The sequence below is a fragment of the Mobula hypostoma genome, chromosome 6 (genome assembly GCF_963921235.1).
Source record: "Mobula hypostoma chromosome 6, sMobHyp1.1, whole genome shotgun sequence".
Lineage (NCBI taxonomy): Eukaryota > Metazoa > Chordata > Chondrichthyes > Myliobatiformes > Myliobatidae > Mobula > Mobula hypostoma.
In genome coordinates, this window is record NC_086102.1 from 96,080,131 (window position 1) to 96,105,893 (window position 25,763).

General features: G+C 47.5%; 1 protein-coding gene across 5 annotated transcripts in view; it reads right to left on the reverse strand.

The window, feature by feature from the left end:
• LOC134348223 (phosphorylase b kinase regulatory subunit alpha, liver isoform-like) overlaps positions 1-25,763 on the reverse strand; it is a 180,406-nt gene that overhangs the window by 89,991 nt on the left and 64,652 nt on the right. For 4 of the 5 annotated variants that reach the window (XM_063051276.1, XM_063051273.1, XM_063051271.1 and 1 more), the window contains one exon: positions 16,555-16,677. The exons of the other annotated variant lie outside the window; for it this stretch is intronic. In XM_063051276.1, the coding sequence (XP_062907346.1) occupies positions 16,555-16,677 (123 nt within the window). The remainder of the gene's footprint in view (positions 1-16,554; positions 16,678-25,763) is intronic. 5 annotated transcript variants of the gene reach the window in all.

The window sequence follows — 25,763 nt, forward strand, 5'->3', positions numbered from 1 at the left end:
CACATGGTCACCCCTTCACACCGATAAGTTCATCTTGTCGTTACTCACCACACCAAGGTCACCCCTTAAAACTGAGAGAGTACATCTTGTCGTTACCCTCCACCCCATGGCCACCCCTTCGAACTGATAGAGTTCATCTTGTCCTTGCCCACCACTCCATGGTCCCCCCTCACACCGACAGAGTTCACCTTGTCGTTACCCAGCACCCCATGGTCACCCCTTCACACTGATAGAATTCATCTTGTCCTTACTCACCACCCCATGGACACATCTTCACATTGATAGAGTTCACCTTGTCTTATCCACCACCCCATGGTCACCCCTTCACACCGGTAAGAGTTCACCTTGTCCTCACACACCACCCCATGGTCACCCTTTCACACTGATAGATTTCATCCTGTCAATCCCCACCACCCCACAATCAACCCTTCACACTGATAGAGTTCATTTTGTCGTTACCCACCACCGAATGGTCATCACTTCAGACTGAGAGAGTTCATCCTGTGCACACCCACCACCCCATGCTCATCCCCTCACACTGATACAGTTCATCTTGTCCTTACTCACCACCCCATGGTCACCCCTTCACGCTGATAGAGATCCTCTTCTCGTTACCCACTTCCCCATGGTCACCCCTTCAAAATGATAGAGTTCGTCATGTCATTACCCACCACCCCATGGGCACCCCTTCACACCGATACAGTTCATCTTGTTCTCACCTACGACCCCTCGGTCACTCTTTCACACCAACAGAGTTCATCTTGTCATTACTCACCACACCAAGGACACCCCTTAAAACTGAGAGAGTACATCTTGTCGTTACCCTCCACCCCATGGCCACCCCTTCGAACTGATAGAGTTCATCTTGTCCTTGCCCACCACCCCATTGTCACCCCTTCAAAGTGATAAGAGTTCATCTTGTCCTTTCTCACAACTCCATGGTCACCCCTTCACACCGACAGAGTTCAACTTGTCGTTACCCACCACACAATGGTCACCTCTTCACACTGAGACAGTTCATCTTGTCGTTACTCACCACCCCATGGTCACCCCTTCACACTGACAGAGTTCACCTTGTCGTTACCCAGCACCCCATGGTCACCCCTTCACACTGATAGAATTCATCTTGTCCTTACTCACCACCCCATGGACACATCTTCACACTGATAGAGTTCACCTTGTCTTATCCACCACCCCATGGTCACCCCTTCACACCGGTAAGAGTTCACCTTGTCCTCACACACCACCCCATGGTCACCCTTTCACACTGATAGATTTCATCCTGTCGATACCCACCACCCCACAATCAACCCTTCACACTGATAGAGTTCATTTTGTCGTTACCCACCACCCAATGGTCATCCCTTCAGACTGAGAGAGTTCATCCTGTGCACACCCACCACCCCATGCTCATCCCCTCACACTGATACAGTTCATCTTGTCCTTACTCACCACCCCATGGTCACCCCTTCACGCTGATAGAGATCCTCTTCTCGTTACCCACTTCCCCATGGTCACCCCTTCACACTGATAGAGTTCATCTTGTCCTTACCCACGACACCATGGACACCTCTTCACACTGATAGAGTTCACCTTGCCTTCTCCACCACCCCATGGTCACCCCTTCACACCGACAGAGTTCATCTTGTCGTTACTCACCACCCATGGTCACCTCTTCACACCAATAGAGTTCAACTTGTCGTTACCCTCCACACAATAGTCACCCCCTCACACTGACAGAGTTCATTTTGTCCTGACTCACCACCCCATGGTCAATGCTTCACACCGATAGAGTTCATCTTGTCGTTACCCACCACCCCATGGTCACCCCTTCACACTGATAAAGTTCATCTTGTCCATACCCACGACACCATGGACACCCCTTCACACCGATAGAGTTCACTTTGTCTTATCCACCACCCCATGGTCAACCCTAAACACAGACAGAGTTCATCCTGTCGTTACCCACCACCCCATGGTCACGCCTGCACACTGATAGAGATCCTCTTGTCATTACTCACCACACCACAGTCACCCCTTCACACTGACAGAATTCATCTTGTCCTTACCCACCACCCCACGGTCACCCTTTCGCACTGATAGAGTACATCTTGTCCTTACCCACCACACAATCGCCACGCCTTCAAAATGATAGAGTTCATCATGTCTTTACCCACCACCCCATGGTCACCCCTTCACACTGATAGAGTTCATCTTGTCCTTACCCACGACACCATGGACACCTTTTCACACTGACAGAGTTCACCTTATCTTATCCACCACCCCATGGTCACGCCTGCACACTAATAGAGATCCTCTTGTCATTACTCACCACACCATAGTCACCCCTTCACACTGACAGAATTCATCTTGTCCTTACACACCACCCCACGGTCTCCCCTTCACACTGATAGAGTTCACCTTCTCCTCACCCACCGCTCCATGGTCACCCCTTCACACTGATAGAGTTCATCTTCTCGTTACCCACCGCTCCATGGTCACCCCTTCACACTGATGAAGTTCCTCTTGTCCTTACCCACGACACCATGGACACCTCTTCACACTGATAGAGTTCATCTTGTCCTTACTCACCACCCCATGGTCACCCCTTCACGCTGATAGAGTTCATCTTGTCCTTACTCACCACCCCATGGTCACCACTTCACACTGATACAGTTCATCTTGTCCTTACTCACCACCCCATGGTCACCCCTTCACGCTGATAGAGATCCTCTTCTCGTTACCCACTTCCCCATGGTCACCCCTTCACACTGATAGAGTTCATCTTGTCCTTACCCACGACACCATGGATACCTCTTCACACTGATAGAGCTCACCTTGTCTTATCCACCACCCCATGATCACCCCTTCACACCGACAGAGTTCATCTTGTCGTTACTCACCACCCATGGTCACCTCTTCACACCAATAGAGTTCAACTTGTCGTTACCCTCCACACAATAGTCACCCCCTCACACTGACAGAGTTCATTTTGTCCTGACTCACCACCATGGGCACCCCTTCACACCGATAGAGTTTCACCTTGTCTTATCCACCACCCCATGGTCAACCCTAAACAGAGACAGAGTTCATCCTGTCGTTACCCACCACCCCATGGTCACGCCTGCACACTGATAGAGATCCTCTTGTCATTACTCACCACACCATAGTCACCCCTTCACACTGACAGAATTCATCTTGTCCTTACCCACCACCCCACGGTCACCCTTTCGCCCTGATCGAGTACATCTTGTCCTTACCCACCACACAATCGCCACCCCTTCAAAATGATAGAGTTCATCATGTCTTTACCCACCACCCCATGGTCTCCCCTTCACACTGATAGAGTTCACCTTCTCCTCACCCACCGCTCCATGGTCACCCCTTCACGCTGATAGAGTTCATCTTCTCGTTACCCACCACCCCATGCACATCCCTTCACACCGATACAGTTCATCTTGTCCTCACCTACCACCCCACGGTCACCCTTTCACACCGACAGAGTTCATCTTGTCCTTACCCACCACACCATGGTCCCCCCTACACACTGATAAGAGGTCATTTTCTCCTTACCCACCACCCCATGGTCACCACTTCACACTGGTAGGAGTTCCCCTTCTCCTCACCCACCGCCCCATGGTCACCCCTTCACACTGATAAAGTTCCTCTTGTCATTACCCACTACTCCATGGTCACCCCTTTACATTAATGGAGTTCATCTTGTCCTTACTCACCAGCCCATGGTCACCCTGTCACACTGATAGATTTCATCCTGTCGTTACCCACCACCCCACAGTCAACCCTTCACACCGATAGATTTCATTTTGTCATTACCCACCACCCAATGGTCATCCCTTCAGACTGAAAGAGTTCATCCTGTCCTCACCGACCACCCCATGCTCATCCCTTCACACTGATAGAGTTGATCTTGTCGTTACTCACCACCCCATGGTCACCCCTTCACACCGATACAGTTCATCTTGTTCTCACCTACGACCCCTCGGTCACCCTTTCACACCAACAGAGTTCATCTTGTCATTACCATCCACCCCACGGTCACCCCTTCGCACTGATAAGAGGTCATCTTCTCCTCACCCACCACCCCATGGTCACCCGTTCACACCGACAGAGTTCATCTTGTCTTTACACACCACCCCATGGTCACCTCTTCACACCGAAAAGAGTTCACCTTGTCCTCACCCACCACCCCACGCTCACCCTTTCACACTAATACAGTTCATCTTCTCGTAACCCTCCACCACACTGTCAGCCCAACACACTGATAGACTTCATCATTTCCTTACCCACCACCCCATGCTCACCCCTTCACACAGATAGAGATCCTCTTGTCGTTACTCACAACTCCATGGTCACCCCTTCACTCTGACAGAGATCCTCTTGTCGTTACACACCAGCACATGGTCACCCCTTCACACCGATAAGTTCATCTTGTCGTTACTCACCACACCAAGATCACCCCTTAAAACTGAGAGAGTACGTCTTGTCGTTACCCTCCACCCCATGGCCACCCCTTCGAACTGAAAGAGTTCATCTTGTCCTTGCCCACCACCCCATGGTCACCCCTTCACACCGACAGAGTTCAACTTGTCGTTACCCACCACACAATGGTCACCTCTTCGAACTGAGACAGTTCATCTTCTCGTTACCCACCACCCCACGGTCACCCTTTTACACCGACAGAGTTCATCTTGTCGTTACCATCCACCCCACGGTCACCCCTTCGCACTGATAGAGTTCATCTTGTCCTCACCCACCACACCATGGTCACCCCTTCACACCGGTAAGAGTTCACCTTGTCCTCACACACCACCCCATGGTCACCCTTTCACACTCATAGATTTCATCCTGTCGTTACCCACCACCCCACAGTCAACCCTTCACACTGATAGAGATCCTCTTCCCGTTACCCACTTCCCCATGGTCACGCCTTCACACCGATACAGTTCATATTGTCCTTACCCACGACACCATGGACACCTCTTCACACTGATAGAGTTCACCTTGTCTTATCCACCACCCCATGGTCACCCCTTCACACCGACAGAGTTCATCTTGTCGTTACCCACCACCCCATGGTCACGCCTTCACACTGATAGAGATCCTCTTGTTACTCACCACACCATAAGTCACCCCTTCACACTGATAGAATTCATCTTGTCCTCACTTACCACCCCACGGTCACTCTTTCACACCGACAGAGTTCATCTTGTCTTTACACACCACCCCATGGTCACCTCTTCACACCGAAAAGAGTTCACCTTGTCCTCACCCACCACCCCACTATCACCCTTTCATACCAATACAGTTCATCTTCTCGTAACCCTCCACCACACTGTCAGCCCTACACACTGATAGAGTTCATCATTTCCTTACCCACAACCCCATGGTCACCCCTTCACACAGATAGAGATCCTCTTGTCGTTACTCACCACCCCATGGTTACCCGTTCACTCCGATAGAGATCCTCTTGTCGTTACACACCACCCCATGGTTACCCATTTCACTCCGATAGAGATCATCTTGTCGTTACACACCAGCACATGGTCACCCCTTCACACTGATAGAGATCCTCTTGTCGTTACTCACCACAGCAAGGTCACCCCTTAAAACTGATAGAATTCATCTTGTCCATACTCACCACCCCATGGTCACCCCTTCACACTGATACAGTTCATCTTGTTCTCACCTACCTCCCCACGGTCACCCTTTCACACCGACAGAGTTCATCTTGTCGTTACCATCCACCCCACGGACACCCCTTCGCACTGATAAGAGGTCATCTTCTCCTCACCCACCACCCCATGGTCACCCGTTCACACCGACAGAGTTCATCTTGTCTTTACCCACCACCCCATGGTCACCTCTTCACACCGAAAAGAGTTCACCTTGTCGTCACCCACCACCCTACAGTCACCCTTTCACAATAATACAGTTCATCTTCTCGTAACCCTCCATCACACTGTCAGCCCTACACACTGATAGAGTTCATCATTTCCTTACCCACCACCCCATGGTCACACCTTCACACAGATAGAGATCCTCTTGTCATTACTCACCACCCCATGGTTACCCCTTCACTCCAATAGAGATCCTCTTGTCGTTACACACCAGCACATGGTCACCCCTTCACACTGATAGAGATCCTCTTGTCGTTACTCACCACACCAAGGTCACCCCTTCACACTGATAGAGTTCATCTTCTCGTTACCCACCACCCCATTCACATCCCTTCACACTGATACAGTTCATCTTGTTCTCACCTACCACCCCACGGTCACCCTTTCACACCGATAGAGTTCATCTTGTCCTTACCCACCACACCATGGTCCCCCCTTCACACTGATAAGAGGTCATCTTCTCCTTACCCACCACCCCATGGTCACCACTTCACACCGGTAGCAGTTCACCTTGTCCTCACCCACCACCCCACAGTCACCTTTTCACACTGATAGAGTTCCCCTTCTCCTCACCCACCACCCCATGGTCACCCCTTCACACCGATACAGTTCATCTTGTCCTCACCTACCACCCGACGATCACTCTTTCACACCGACAGAGTTCATCTTGTCGTTACCATCCACCCCAAGGTCACCCCTTCGCACTGATAAGAGGTCATCTTCTCCTAACCCACCACCCCATGGTCACCCGTTCACACCGACAGAGTTCATCTTGTCCTTACCCACCACCCCATGGTCCCCACTTCACACTGATAAGAGGTCATCTTCTCCTTACCCACCACCCCATGGTCACCCCTTCATACCGATAGAGTTCATCTTGTCGTTACTCACCACACCAAGGTCACCCCTTAAAACTGAGAGAGTACATCTTGTCGTTACCCTCCACCCCATGGCCACCCCTTCGAACTGATAGAGTACATCTTGTCCTTTCCCACAACCCCATGGTCACCCCTTCACACTGATAAAGTTCATCTTGTCCTTACCCACAACACCATGGACACCCCTTCACACTGATAGAGTTCATCTTCTCGTTACCCACCACACAATGCACATCCCTTCACTCTGGTAAGAGTTCACCTTGTCCTCATCCACCACCCCACGGTCACCCTTTCACACCGATAGAGTTCACCTTGTCCTCACCCACCTCCCCATGGTCACCCCTTCACACTGATAAACTTCATCTTGTCCTTACTCACGACACCATGGACACCTCTTCACACTGATAGAGTTCACCTTGTCTGATCCACCTCCCCATGGTCACCCCTTCACACCGACACAGTTCATCTTGTCGTTACCCACCACCCCATGGTCACGCCTTCACACTGATAGAGATCCTCTTGTCCTTACTCACCACCCCATGGTCACCCCTTCACACTGATAGAGTTCATCTTCTGGTTACACACCACCCCATGATCATCCCTTCACACCAATACAGTTCATCTTGTCCTCACCTACCACCCCACGGTTACCCTTTCACACCGACAGAGTTCATCTTGTCCTTACCCACCACACCATGGTCCACCCTTCATACTGATAAGAGGTCATCTTCTCCTTACCCACCACCCCATGGTCACCCCTTCACACCGGTAAGAGTTCACCTTGTCCTCACACTCCCCCCCATGGTCACCCTTTCACACTGATAGATTTCATCCTGTCGTTACCCACCACCCCACAGTCAACCCCTCACACTGATAGAGTTCATTTTGTCGTTACCCACTACCCAATGGTCATCCCTTCAGACTGAGAGAGTTCATCCTGTCCTCGTCCACCACCCAATGCTCATCCCTTCACACTGATAGAGTTGATCTTGTCGTTACTCACCACCCCATGGTCACCCCTTCACGCTGATAGAGTTCATGTCCTTACTCACAAGCCCAGGGTCACCACTTCACACTGATACAGTTCATCTTGTCCTTACTCACCACCCCATGGTCACCCCTTCACGCTGATAAAGTTCATCTTGTCCTTATCCACGACACCATGGACACCTCTTCACACTGACAGAGTTCATCTTGTCCTTACTCACCACCCCATGGTCACCCCTTCACACCGACAGAGTTCATCTTGTCGTTACTATCCACCCCACGGTCACCCCTTCGCACTGATAAGAGGTCATCTTCTCCTTACCCACCACCCCATGGTCACCTGTTCACACCGACAGAGTTCATCTTGTCTTTACACACCACTCCATGGTCACCTCTTCACACTAATACAGTTCATCTTCTCGTAACCCTCCACCACACTGTCAGCCCTACACACTGACAGAGTTCATCATTTCTATTACCCACCACCCCATGGTCACCCCTTTACACAGATAGAGATCCTCTTGTCGTTTCTCACCACCCCATGGTTACTCCTTCACACCGATAGAGTTCATTTTGTCGTTACCCACCACCCAATGGTCATCTCTCCAGACTGAGAGAGTTAATCCTGTCCTCACCCACCACCCCATGCTCATTCCTTCACACTGATAGAGTTGATCTTGTCTTTACTCACCTCCCCATGGTCACCCCTTCACACTGATAGAGATCCTCTTCTCATTAACCACCACTCCATGGTCACCCCTTCATACCGATACAGTTCATCTTGTCGTTACCCACCACCCCATGGTCACCCCTTCACACTGATAAAGTTCATCTTGTCCTTACCCACAACACCATGGACACCTCTTCACACTGATAGGGTTCACCTTGTCTTATCCACCACCCCATGGTCACCTCTTCACACCGACAGAGTTCATCTTGTCGTTATTCACCACACCATAGTCACCCCTTCACACTGATAGAATTCACCTTGACCTTACTCACCACCCCACGGTCACCCTTTCACACTGATAGAGTACATTTTGTCCTTACCCACCACGCAATGGTCACCCCTTCAAAATGATAGAGTTCATCATGTCTTTACCCACCACCCCATGGTTACCTCTTCACACTGATAGAGTTCAACTTGTCGTTACCCACCACACAATGGTCACCCATTCACACAGGGAGTTCATCTTCTCATTACCCACCACCCCACAGTCAACCCTTCACACTGATACATTTCATCTTGTCCTTATTACCACCCCATGGACACCCCTACACGCTGATAGAGATCCTCTTCTCCTTACCCACCACTCCATGGTCCCGCTTCACACCGACAAAGTTCATCTTGTCGTTACCCACCACCCCATGGTCACGCCTTTGCACCGATAGAGTTCATCTTCTCGTTACCCACCACCCCATGCACATCCCTTCACACTGATACAGTTCATCTTGTTCTCACCTACCGCCCCACGGTCACCCTTTCACACCGACAGAGTTCATTTTGTCTTTACCATCAACCCCACGGTCACCCCTTCGCACTGATAAGAGGTCATCTTCTCCTTACCCACCACACAATGGTCACCCCTTCACACCAGTAAGAGTTCACCTTGTCCTCACCCACCACCCCACGGTCACCCTTTCACACCGATACAGTTCACCTTGTCCTCACCCACCACCCCATGGTCACCCCTTCACACTGATAAAGTTCCTCTTGTCGTTACCCACCACTCCATGGTCACCCCTTCACATTAATTGAGTTCATCTTGTCTTTACACACCACCCCATGGCCACCCCTTCACACCAATACAGTTCATCTTGTCCTCACCTACCACCCCACGGTCACCCTTTCACACCGACAGAGTTCATCTTGTCGTTACCATCCACCCCATGGTCACCCCTTCGCACTGATAAGAGGTCATCTTCTCCTTACCCACCACCCCATGGTCACCCCTTCACACCGGTAAGAGTTCACCTTGTCCTAACCCACCATCCCATGGTCACCCGTTTACACCGACAGAGTTTATCTTGTCTTTACACAACACGCCACGGTCACCTCTTTACACCGAAAAGAGTTCACCTTGTCCTCACCCACCACCCCACGGTCACCCTTTCGTACCGATAGAGTTCATCTTCTCGTAACCCACCACACAATGGTCACCCCTTCACACTGAGACAGTTCATCTTGTCATTACTTACCACCCCATGGTCACCGCTTCACACTGATAGAGATCCTCTTGTCGCTACTCACCACACCATAGTCACCCCTTCTCACTGATAGAATTCATCTTGTCCTTACTCACCACTCCATGGTCACCCCTTCACACTGACAGAGGTCATCTTCTCGATACCCACCACCCCATGCACATCCCTTCGCACCGATACAGTTCATCTTGTCCTCACCTACCACCCCACGGTCAGCCTTTCACACCGACAGAGTTCATCTTGTCCTTACCACCACCCCATGGTCTCCCCTTCACACTGATAAGAGGTCATCTTCTCCTTACCCACCACCCCATGGTCACCCCTTCACACCGGTAAGAGTTCACCATGTCCTCACCCACAACCCCATGGTCACCCCTTCACACTGATAAAGTTCCTCTTGTCGTTACCCACCACTCCATGGTCACCCCTTCACATTAATTGAGTTCATCTTGTCCTTACTCACCACCCCATGGTCACCCTTTCACACTGATAGATTTCATCCTGTCGTTACCCACCACCCCATAGTCAACCCTTCACACCGATAGAGTTCATTTTGTCGTTACCCACCACCCCATGGGCACCCCTTCACACCGACAGAGTTCACCTTCTCCTCACCCACCACTCCATGGTCACCCCTTCACACCGATACAGTTCATCTTGTCCTCACCTACCACCCCACGGTCACTCTTTCACACCGACAGAGTTCATCTTGTCGTTACTCACCACCCCATGGTCACCTCTTCACAATGATAGAGTTCAGCTTGTCCTTACACACCACCCCATGGTCACCTCTACACACCGAAAAGAGTTCACCTTGTCCTCACCCACCACCCCACGGTCACCCTTTCACACCGATAGAGTTCATCTTCTCGTAACCCTCCACCCCACGGTCAGCCCTACACACTGATAGAGTTCATCATTTCCTTACCCACCACCCCATGGTCACCCCTTCACACAGATAGAGATCCTCTTGTCGTTACTCACCACCCCATGGTCACGCCTTCACTCCGATAGAGATCCTCTTGTCGTTACCCACACCCCATGGTCAACCCTTCACACTGATGGAATTCATCTTGTCCTTACTCACCACCCCACGGTCACCCTTTGGCACTGATAGAGTTCATCTTGTCCTTACCCACCACACCATGGTCCCCCCTTCACACTAATAAGAGGTCGTCTTCTCCTTACCCACCACCCCATGGTCACCACTTCACACCGGTAGGAGTTCACCTTGTCCTCACCCACCACACCACGGTCACCCTTTCACACCGATAGAGATCCCCTTCTCCTCACCCACCACCCCATGGTCACCCCTTCACACTGATAGATTTCATCCTGTCGTTACCCACCACCCCACAGTCAACCCTTCACACCGATAGAGTTCATTGTGTCATTACCCACCACCCAATGGTCATCCCTTCAGACTGAGAGATTTCATCTTGTCCGCACCTACCACCCCATGCTCATCCCTTCACACTGATACAGTTGATCTTGTCATTACTCACCACCCCATGGTCACCCCTACACACTAATAGAGTTCATCTTGTCCTTACTCACAAGCCCATGGTCACCCCTTCACACTAATAGAGTTCATCTTGTCTTTACACACCACCCCATGGTCACCTCTACACACCGAAAAGAGTTCACCTTGTCCTCACTCACCACCCCATGGTCACCCTTTCACACTAATAGAGTTCATCTTCTCGTAAAACTCCACCTCTTGAGATCCTCTTGTCGTTACTCACCACCCCATGGTCACGCCTTCACTCCGATAGATATCCTCTTCTCGTTACCCAGCACCCCATGGTCAGCCCTTCACACTGATAGAGTTGATCTTGTCGTTACCAACCAGCCCATGGTCACCCCTTCACACTGAGACAGTTCATCTTGTCATTACCCACCACCCCACAGTCAACCCTTCACACTGATACAGTTCATCTTGTCCTTATTACCACCCCATGTCCACCCCTTCACTCCGATAGAGATCCTCTTCGCGTTACCCACCACCCCATGGTCTCCCCTTCACACTGATAGAGTCACTTTCTCCTCACCCACCACTCCATGGTCACCCCTTCACACTGATAGAATTCATCTTGTCCTTACTCACCACACAATGGTCACCCCTTCACAGTGATTAGAGTTCAGCATTGTCCTTACTCACCACTCCATGCTCACCCGTTCAAAATGATAGAGTTCACCTTGTCATTAACCACCACTCCATGATCCCGCTTCACACCGATAGAGTTCATCTTGTCGTTACCCACCACCCCATGGTCACGCCTTCACACTGATAGAGCTCATCTTCTCGTTACCCACCACCCCATGCACATCCCTTCATACCGATACAGTTCATCTTGTCCTCACCTACCACCCCACGGTCACCCTTTCACACCGACAGAGTTCATCTTGTCGTTACTCACCACCCCATGGTCACCCCTTCACACTGATAGAATTCATCTCGTCTTTACTCACCACCCCATGGTCACCCCTTCAGATTAATTGAGTTCATCTTGTCCTTACTCACCACCCCATGGTCACCCCTTCACACTGATAGAGTTCATCTTGTCTTTACACACCACCCCATGGTCACCTCTTCACATTAATTGAGTTCACCTTGTCCTCACCCACCACCCCACAGTCACCCTTTCACACTAATAGAGTTCATCTTCTCGTAAAACTCCACCTCTTGAGATCCTCTTGTCGTTACTCACCACACCAAGGTCACCCCTTCACACTGATAGAGATTCTCTTCTCGTTACCCACCACCCCATGGTCAGCCCTTCACACTGATACAGTTCATCTTGTCCTTATTACCACGCCATGGTCACGCCTTCACACTGATACAGTTCAACTTGTCGTTACTCACCACCCCATGGTCACCCCTTCACACTGATAGAGATCCTCTTGTCGTTACTCACCACACCATGCTCACCCGTTCAAAATGGTAGAGTTCATCATGTCTTTACCCACCACCCCATGGTCACCCGTTTACACCGATAGAGTTCACCTTCTCCTCACCCACCACTCCATGGTCACCCCTTCACACTGATAGAGTTCATCTTCTCGTTACCCACCACCCCGTGCACATCCCTTCACACCGATACAGTTCATCTTGTCCTCACCTACCACCCCACGGTCACCCTTTCACACCGACAGAGTTCATCTTGTCGTTACCATCCACCCCACGGTCACCCCTTCGCACTGATAGAGTTCATCTTGTCGTTACCCACCACACAATGGTCACCCCTTCACACTGAGAGAGTTCATCTTCTCATTACCCACTACCCCACAGTCAACCCTTCACACTGATACAGTTCATCTTCTCGTTACCCACCACCCTATGGTCACCCCTTCACACTGATAGAGTTCATCTTGCCATTACTCACCCACCAAGGTCACCCCTTAAAACTGAGTGTTCATATTGTCGTTACCCACAACCCCATGGTCACCCCTTCACACTGATAGAGTTCATCTTGTCCTTACCCACCACACAATGGTCACCCCTTCACAGTGATAAGAGTTCAGCATTGTCCTTACCCACCACCCCACGGTCACCCCTTCAAAATGATAGAGTTCATCATGTCTTTACCCACCACCCCATGGTCTCCCCTTCACACCGATAGAGTTCACCTTCTCCTCACCCACCACTCCATGGTCACCCCTTCACACTGATAGAGTTCATCTTCTCGTTACCAACCACCCCATGCACATCCCTTCACATCGATACAGTTCATCTTGTCCTCACCTACCACTCCACAGTCACCCTTTCACACCGACAGAGTTCATCTTGTCCTGACCCACCACACCATGGTCCCCCCTTCACACTGATAAGAGGTCATCTTCTCCTTACCCACCACCCCACGGTCACCACTTCACACCGGTAAGAGTTCACCTTGTCCTCACCCACCACCCCATGGTCACCCCTTCACACTGATAAAGTTCCTCTTGTCGTTACCAATCACTCCATGGTCACCCCTTCACAGTAATTGAGTTCATCTTGTCCTTACTCACCACCCCATGGTCACCCCTTCACACTGATAAAGTTCCTCTTGTCGTTACCAATCACTCCATGGTCACCCCTTCACAGTAATTGAGTTCATCTTGTCCTTACTCAGCACCCCATGGTCACCCCTTCACGCTGATAGAGATCCTCTTCTCGTTACCCACTACCCCATGGTCACCCCTTCACACAGATAAAGTTCTTGTCCTTACCCACAACACCATGGACACCCCTTCACACCAATAGAGTTCACCTTGTCTTATTCATCAGCCCATGGTCCCCCCCTCACACTGATAGAGTTCATCTACTCGTTACCCACCACCCCATGCACATCCCTTCACACCGATACAGTTCATCTTGTCCTCACCTACCACCGCACGGTCACCCTTTCACACCGACAGAGTTCATCTTGTCGTTACCATCAACCCCACGGTCACCCCTTCGCACTGATGGAGTTCATCTTGTCCTTACTCACCACCCCATGGTCCCCCCTTCACACTGATAAGAGGTCATCTTCTCCTTACCCACCACCCCATGGTCACCCCTTTACACCGGTAATAGTTCACCTTGTCCTCACCCACCACCCCACGATCACCCTTTCACACCGATAGAGTTCACCTTGTCCTCACCCACCTCCCCATGGTCACCCCTTCACACCGATAAAGTTCCTCTTGTCGTTACCCAGCACTCCATGGTCACCCCTCCACATTAATTGAGTTCATCTTGTCCTTACTCACCACCCCATGGTCACCCCTTCACACTGATAGATTTCATCCTGTCGTTACCCACCACCCCACAGTCAACCCTTCACACCGATAGAGTTCATTTTGTCGTTACCCACCACCCAATGGTCATCCCTTCAGACTGAGAGAGTTCATCCTGTCCTCACTGACCACCCCATGCTCATCCCTACACACTGATAGAGATGATCTTGTCGTTACTCACCACCCCATGGTCACCCTTTCACACTGATAGAGTTCATTTTGTCCTTACTCACAAGCCTATGGTCACCCGTTCACACCGACAGAGTTCATCTTGTCTTTACACACCAACCCATGGTCACCTCTTCACACCGAAAAGAGTTCACCTTGTCCTCACCCACCACGCCACCGTCACCCTTTCACACTAATAGAGTTCATCTTCTCGTAACCCACCACCCCACGGTCACCCCTTCACACTGATAAAGTTCATCATTTCCTTACCCACCAACCCCATGGTCACCCCTTCACACAGATAGAGATCCTTTTGTCGTTACTCACCACCCCATGGTTACTCCTTCACTCCGATAGAGATCCTCTTGTTGTTACACACCACACCAAGGTCACCCCTTAAAACTGAGAGATTTCATCTTGTCGTTACCCTCCACCCCATGGTCACCCCTTCGAACTGATAGAGTTCATCTTGTCCTTACCCACAACCCCCTGGTCACCCCTTCACACCGATAAAGTTCATCTTGTCGTTACCCACCACCCATGGTCACCTCTTCACACTGAGACAGTTCATCTTGTCTTTACACACCACCCCATGGTCACCTCTTCAAACCGAAAAGAGTTCACCTTGTCCTCACCCAATACGCCACGGTCACCCTTTCAGACTAATAGAGTTCATCTTCTCGTAACCCTCCACCCCACGGTCAGCCATACACACTGATAGAGTTCATCATTTCCTTACCAACCACCCCATGGTTACCCCATCACTCCGATAGAGATCCTCTTGTCATTACTCACCAGCCCGTGGTCACCCCTTCACACTGATAGAGTTCATCTTGTAGACACCCACCACCCCATGGTCACCCCTTCCGACTGGTAGAGTTCGTCTTGTCGTTACCGACCACCTCCACAGTCAACCCTTCACACCGATAGAGTTCATTTTGTCATTACCCACCGCCCAATGGTCATCCCTTCAGACTGTGAGAGTTCATCTTGTCCTCACCCAACACCCCATGCTCATCCCTTCACACCGATGAGAGTTCATCTTGTCGTTACACACCACCCCATGGACACCCCTTCACACTGATAGAGATCCTCTTGTCATTACTCACCAGCCCGTGGTCACCGCTTCACACTGATCAAGTTCATTTTGTCGTTACTCACCGCACCAAGGTCACCCCTTCACACCGATAGAGATCCTCTTGTCCTCACCCACCACCCCATGGTCACTCCATCACACTGATAGAGTTCACCTTTTCCTTACCCACCACCCCATGGTCACCGCTTCACATTAATTGAGTTGATCATGTCCTTACTCACCACCCCATGGTCACCCCTTCACACTGATAGATTTCATCCTGTCGTTACCCACCATCCCACAGTCAACTCTTCACACCGATAGAGTTCATTTTGTCGTTACCCACCACCCCATGGTCACCTCTTCACACTGAGAGAGTTCATCTTGTCCTCACCCACCACCCCATGCTCACCCCTTCACACTGACAGAGTTCCTCTTCTCGTTACTCACCACACCATTATAGAACAATATATAAATACAATGATGGTGCACTGGAGGTTACATTTATCATTAAAATGTGTTTATCACATTACCAGTGAGTGCACATGCCCCTTCCTACCTGCACCTTATCTTCTCTAAACACTCCGTCAATGAGGAGGTAAGTCCAGAACACGGGCCATTCACATTCAATATTTTCAAACAACTGCAATTCAGCAGAATCATAGTGCAGCCTGTTCGGGTCCTGAGAATAGAGACAATCTTCAATTACAGGGACTCTGTCATTGCTGTAAATTAACTCGCAAAGTTATGATGTTCAAAGACAATGAAAACAGTACCAATTTTCAAGGTTTAGCAAGATACAGGTGTGCCCCGCTTTTCGAACTTTCGCTTTACGAAACCTCACTGTTACGAAAGACCTACATTAGTACCCTGTTTTCGCTAACAGAAAGTGTTTTCACTGCTGTGAAAAAAGCAGCGTGCGAAAAAAAAGCAGCGCGCGCTAAAAGGCAGCACGTCGTGCGCCCCGAGCAGCCGCCCTCCCCAGGATTCGGAACGGCATTCTCGCCGGCATTGCTTAAACACGTGCCTGTGAGCAGCCGTTTGCAAGATGAGTTCTAACATATCGGAAAAGCCTGAAAGAGCTCGTAAGGGTGTTACACTTAACGTAAAACTAGACATAATTAAGCGTTTCAGTCGTAGTGAACGAAGTGAGGACGAAAGTGAGTTTGGCTTGTGGAAGTTGACGAAGATGATGTTGAAGAGGTTTTGGCATCTCATGACCAAGAACTGATAGATGAAGAGCTGATGCAATTGGAAGAGGAAAGGATAACAGCCGAAACTGAATGAGTAATGATAAAGTACGACTTTAATTTTGAAAGGGTATATAGGCTTAGGGGATAATTGCAGGATGGTTTGAGTGCTTACAAAAAACTGTATGATAGAAAAATGCGCGAGGCTCAGCAGTCAAGCAAGCCTTCCACATCAGACACAGCAGACAACGAACCTCGACCTTCGACATCAAGGCGGGCAGTCATTGGACATGAGCTGCCTGCTCTAATGGAAACTGACGACGAGATAACACCCCAGTGTCCCACCACCCCAACCCCCAGGCCGCGGACAGATACAGATTCGCAGAGAATGCAGCACCAGCCGGGAGGCACACAGCACATCTTTAAGAAAAAAGCTGAAATAAACAACCTAATTAATTAGATTGTTTATTTCGGCTTTTTTCTTAAAGATGTGCTGTGTGCCTCCTGGCTACCGCTGGACCCCTGCATGCTTCGCGGCAATGTATTGGGTTGCTGCCTGGAGGGTGGGGGCCACTGCAGCACCCAAACTCCGACTCAGTCTAACACACCATCATCAGTGTGCCCGACGCTGACCCAATTCCAGTAAGTGATACTACACTGTACATACATTATTTCTACTTTATATCGGCTGTGTATTTTTACGTGTTGTTTGGTATGATTTGGCAGTTTCATAGCTTAAAAGTTACTGGAGAGCGCTTGCGCTGTGTTTTTGCCGACGGCGCTTGCGTGAAATTTTTGCTACGCAGAACAGTTCAGGCAATGATTGTGGAAAACTATTTCTACTTTATATAAGCTGTGTATTTATCATATAATTCCTGCTTTTACTATATGTTACTGTTATTTTAGGTTTTATGTGTTATTTGGCATGATTTGGTAGGTTATTTTTGGGTCTGCGAACGTTCACAAAATTTTCCAATGCAAATAAATGGTAATTGCTTCTTCACTTTACGACATTCCGGATTACCAACTGTTTCATATGAACACTCTACCTTCAGATGGCGGGGGAAACCTGTACACGTCTCCAAAACAAGTGAGCACAACTTGAAGGTAAAGGTTGAGAAGGAACCTTAAGGGCAACTTTTTCATGAACTAGGAAGTGAGTATATTGAATACTCTGCCACCTGGCAGAGGAAGTGAGCATACTGAATGGCCTGCAGGTACAGTAGTATCATTTCTGAAGCAGTTAGATGGGTACATGAAGGGGTGGACCTTGGAGGCATAAAGGGGGAACAGAGGAAATACGAATGAGCTGGGAGGGCAGCGTGGTTGGCAGAAATTTGTTGACATGTATGGCCTGTATCCAAACTGCATTGTTCTGTCAGTGACTCCTTTGAAAGGAAACAGTGAGCTTTCACCATCATAAAAATTCTACACCTCACGTGGCTGTGTTGAATCAATACGCTGAATGTTGAAGGCAGCAGCTATGGACGGTTACAAACTGTTAGTCATATTCATACTCATAGTCATGCTATGATGGTTAAAAACTGGTAAGTGAAGGAGATTCAACACGGAGCACAAATTGCAAATGTGATGGACCCGGCTCACAGATCATACACATCTCATCTAACTACCAAAGATCATACTCATCTCATCTCACTACCACAGATCATACTCACCTCTTCTAACTAGCACAGATCATACTCATCTCATCACCACAGATCATAATCATCTCATCTCACTACCGCAAATCATACTCACCGCATCTCACTACCGCAGATCATACTCATCTCACAACCACAGATCATACTCACCGCATCTCACTACCGCAGATCATACTCACCGCATCTCACTACCACAGATCATATGCATCTCATCTCACCTCCTCAGATAATACTCACCTCATCACACTACCACAAATCATACTCATCTCATCACCACAGATCATAATCATCTCATCTCACCACAGGTCACACTCATCTCATCTCACTACCACAAACCATACTCATCTCATCTAACAACCACAGATCATACTCATCTCATCACCGCAGATCATACTCATCTCATCTCACTACCACAGATCATACTCATCTCATCTCACTACCATGGATCATACTAATCTCATCTCACTACCACAGATCATACTAATCTCATCTCAGTACCACAGATCATACTCATCTCATCTCACTACCACAGACCATACTCATCTCATCTCACTACCACAGATCATACTCATCTCATCTCACTACCACAGATCATACTAATCTCATCTCACTACCACAGATCATACTCATCTCATCACCACAGATCATACTCATCTCATCTCACTACCACAGATCATACTCATCTCACTACCACAGATCATACTCATCTCACTACCACAGATCATACTCATCTCATCTCACTACCACAGATCATACTCATCTCATCTCACTACCACAGATCATACTCATCTCATCTCACTACCACAAATCATACTCATCTCATCACCACAGATCATACTCATCTCATCTCACTACCACAGATCATACTCATCTCATCACCACAGATCATACTCATCTCATCTCACAACCACAGATCATACTCATCTCATCACCACAGATCATACTCATCTCATCTCACAACCACAGATCATACTCATCTCATCACCACAGATCATACTCATCTCATCTCACTACCACAGATCACACTCATCTCATCTCACTACCACAGATCACACTCATCTCATCTCTCTACCACAGATCATATTCATCTCATCACCACAGATCATACTCATCTCATCTCACAACCACAGATCATACTCATCTCATCTCACTACCACAGATCATACTCATCTCATCACCACAGATCATACTCATCTCATCTCACTACCACAGATCATACTCATCTCATCACCACAGATCATACTCATCTCATCTCACAACCACAGATCATACTCATCTCATCTCACTACCACAGATCATACTCATCTCATCTCACTACCACAGATCATACTCATCTCATCACCACAGATCATACTCATCTCATCTCACAACCACAGATCATACTCATCTCATCACCACAGATCATACTCATCTCATCTCACTACCACAGATCATACTCATCTCATCACCACAGATCATACTCATCTCATCTCACAACCACAGATCATACTCATCTCATCACCACAGATCATACTCATCTCATCTCACAACCACAGATCATACTCATCTCATCACCACAGATCATACTCATCTCATCTCACTACCACAGATCATACTCATCTCATCACCACAGATCATACTCATCTCATCACCACAGATCATACTCATCTCATCTCACTACCACAGATCACACTCATCTCATCTCACTACCACAGATCACACTCATCTCATCTCTCTACCACAGATCATATTCATCTCATCACCACAGATCATACTCATCTCATCTCACAACCACAGATCATACTCATCTCATCTCACAACCACAGATCATACTCATCTCATCACCACAGATCATACTCATCTCATCTCACTACCACAGATCATACTCATCTCATCACCACAGATCATACTCATCTCATCTCACTACCACAGATCATACTCATCTCATCACCACAGATCATACTCATCTCATCTCACAACCACAGATCATACTCATCTCATCTCACTACCACAAATCATACTCATCTCATCACCACAGATCATACTCATCTCATCTCACTACCACAGATCATACTCATCTCATCACCACAGATCATACTCATCTCATCTCACAACCACAGATCATACTCATCTCATCTCACTACCACAGATCATACTCATCTCATCACCACAGATCATACTCATCTCATCTCACAACCACAGATCATACTCATCTCATCTCACAACCACAGATCATACTCATCTCATCACCACAGATCATACTCATCTCATCTCACAACCACAGATCATACTCATCTCATCACCACAGATCATACTCATCTCATCTCTCTACCACAGATCATATTCATCTCATCACCACAGATCATACTCATCTCATCTCACAACCACAGATCATACTCATCTCATCTCACAACCACAGATCATACCCATCTCATCACCACAGATCATACTCATCTCATCTCTCTACCACAGATCATACTCATCTCATCACCACAGATCATACTCATCTCACGACCACAGATCATACTCATCTCATCTCTCTACCACAGATCATACTCATCTCATCACCACAGATCATACTCATCTCATCTCACAACCACAGATCATACTCATCTCATCTCACTACCACAGATCATACTCGTCTCATCTCTCTACCACAGATCATATTCATCTCATCACCACAGATCATACTCATCTCATCTCACAACCACAGATCATACTCATCTCATCTCACAACCACAGATCATACCCATCTCATCACCACAGATCATACTCATCTCATCTCTCTACCACAGATCATACTCATCTCATCACCACAGATCATACTCATCTCACGACCACAGATCATACTCATCTCATCTCTCTACCACAGATCATACTCATCTCATCACCACAGATCATACTCATCTCATCTCACAACCACAGATCATACCCATCTCATCACCACAGATCATACTCATCTCACGACCACAGATCATACTCATCTCATCTCACGACCACAGATCATACTCATCTCATCTCTCTACCACAGATCATACTCATCTCATCACCACAGATCATACTCATCTCATCTCACAACCACAGATCATACTCATCTCATCTCACAACCACAGATCATACTCATCTCATCACCACAGATCATACTCATCTCACGACCACAGATCATACTCATCTCATCTCTCTACCACAGATCATACTCATCTCATCTCTCTACCACAGATCATACTCATCTCATCTCACAACCACAGATCATACTCATCTCATCTCACAACCACAGATCATACTCATCTCATCACCACAGATCATACTCATCTCACGACCACAGATCATACTCATCTCATCTAACAAAAACAGATCATACTCATCGCATCTCACTACCACAGATCATACTCATCTCATCTCACTAACACAGATCATACTCATCTAATAACCACAGATCATATTCATCTCACAATCACACATCATATTCATCTCGCTACCACAGATCATACTCATCTCACTACCACAGATCATACTCATTTCATCTCACTACCACAGATCATACTCATTTCATCTCACTACCACAGATCATACTCATTTCATCTCACTACCACAGATCATACTCATTTCATCTCACTACCACAGATCATACTCATTTCATCTCACTACCACAGATCATACTCATCTCACTAGCACAGATCATAATCATCTCAACTCACTACCACAGATCATAGTCATCTCATCTAACCACAGATCATACTCATCTCATCTAATTACCACAGATCATACTAATCTGACAACCACAGTTCATACTCGTCTCAGCTAACAACCACAGATCATACTCATCTCATCTAACCACAGATCATACTAATCTGACAACCACAGATCATAATCATCTCAACTCACTACCACAGATCATACTCATCTCATCTAACCACAGATCATACTCATCTCATCTAACCACAGATCATACTCATATCACTACCACAGATCATAATCATCTCAACTCACTACCACAGATCATACTCATCTCATCTAACCACAGATCATACTAATCTGACAACCACAGATCATACTCATATCACTACCACAGATCATAATCATCTCAACTCACTACCACAGATCATAATCATCTCATCTCACTACCATGGATCATACTCATCTCATCTCACTACCATGGATCATACTCATCTCATCTCACTACCACAGATCATACTCATCTCATCTCAGTACCACAGATCATACCCATCTCATCTCACTACCACATACCATACTCATCTCATCTCAATACCACAGATCATACTCATCTCATCTCAATACCACAGACCATACTCATCTCATCTCAGTACCACAGATCATACTCATCTCATCTCAGTACCACAGATCATACTCCTCTCACTACCCCAGATCTTACTCATCTCATCACCATAGACCAAACTCATCTCATCTCACTACCACAGACCATACTCATCTCACTACCACAAATCATACTCATTTCATCTCACAACCACAGATCATACTCATTTCATCTCACTACCACAGATCATACTCATTTCATCTCACTACCACAGATCATACTCATCTCATCTCAGTACCACAGATCATACTCATCTCATCTCACTACCACAGACCATACTCATCTCATCTCAGTACCACAGACCATACTCATCTCACTACCACAAATCATACTCATTTCATCTCACAACCACAGATCATACTCATTTCATCTCACTACCACAGATCATACTCATTTCATCTCACTACCACAGATCATACTCATTTCATCTCACTACCACAGATCATACTCATCTCACTAGCACAGATCATAATCATCTCAACTCACTACCACAGATCATAGTCATCTCATCTAACCACAGATCATACTCATCTCATCTAATTACCACAGATCATACTAATCTGACAACCACAGTTCATACTCGTCTCAGCTAACAACCACAGATCATACTCATCTCATCTAACCACAGATCATACTAATCTGACAACCACAGATCATAATCATCTCAACTCACTACCACAGATCATAATCATCTCAACTCACTACCACAGATCATAATCATCTCAACTCACTACCACAGATCATACTAATCTGACAACCACAGATCATACTCATATCACTACCACAGATCATACTCACCTCATCTCACTACCATGGATCATACTCATCTCATCTCACTACCACAGATCATACTCATCTCATCTCAGTACCACAGATCATACTCCTCTCACTACCCCAGATCTTACTCATCTCATCACCATAGACCAAACTCATCTCATCTCAATACCACAGACCATACTCATCTCACTACCACAGATCATACTCATCTCACTACCACAGATCATACTCATCTCACTACCACAGATCATACTCATCTAACTACCACAGATCATAGTTATCTCATCTCACTAGCACAGATCATACTCACCTCGCTACAACAGATCTTACTCATCTCATCTCAGTACCAGAGATCATAATCATCTCATCTCACTACCACAGATCATACTCATCTCATCTCTCCACCACAGATCATACTCATCTCATCTCACTACCACAGATCATACTCATCTCATCTCAGTACCACAGATCATACCCATCTCATCTCACTACCACATACCATACTCATCTCATCTCTCCACCACAGATCATAATCATCTCATCTCACTACCACAGATCATAGTCATCTCATCTCACTACCACAGATCATATTCATCTCATCTCACTACCACAGATCATACTCATCTCATCTCAGTACCACAGATCATACTCATCTCATCTCACTACCACAAATCATACTCATCTCATCTCACTACCACAGATCATACTCATCTCATCTCACTACCACAAATCATACTCATCTCATCTCAGTACCACAGATCATACTCATCTCATCTCACTACCACAGATCATACTCATTCTCATCTCACTACCACAGATCATACCCATCTCATCTCAGTACCACAGATCATACTCATTTCATCTCACTACCACAGATCATACTCATTCTCATCTCACTACCACAGATCATACCCATCTCATCTCAGTACCACAGATCATACTCATCTCATCTCACTACCACAGATCATACTCATTCTCATCTCACTACCACAAATCATACTCATCTCATCTCAGTACCACAGATCATACTCATCTCATCTCACTACCACAGATCATACTCATTCTCATCTCACTACCACAGATCATACTCATCTCATCTCACTACCATGGATCATACTCATCTCATCTCACTACCATGGATCATACTCATTCTCATCTCACTACCACAGATCATACTCATTCTCATCTCACTACCACAGATCATACTCATCTCATCTCACTACCATGGATCATACTCATCTCATCTCACTACCATGGATCATACTCATTCTCATCTCACTACCACAGATCATACTCATCTCATCTCAGTACCACAGATCATACTCATCTCATCTCAGTACCACAGATCATACTCCTCTCACTACCCCAGATCTTACTCATCTCATCACCATAGACCAAACTCATCTCATCTCAATACCACAGACCATACTCATCTCATCTCAGTACCACAGATCATACTCCTCTCACTACCCCAGATCTTACTCATCTCATCACCATAGACCAAACTCATCTCATCTCAATACCACAGACCATACTCATCTCACTACCACAGATCATACTCATCTCACTACCACAGATCATACTCATCTCACTACCACAGATCATACTCATCTCACTACCACAGATCATAGTTATCTCATCTCACTAGCACAGATCATACTCACCTCGCTACAACAGATCTTACTCATCTCATCTCAGTACCAGAGATCATAATCATCTCATCTCACTACCACAGATCATACTCATCTCATCTCTCTACCACAGATCATACCCATCTCATCTCAGTACCAGAGATCATAATCATCTCATCTCACTACCACAGATC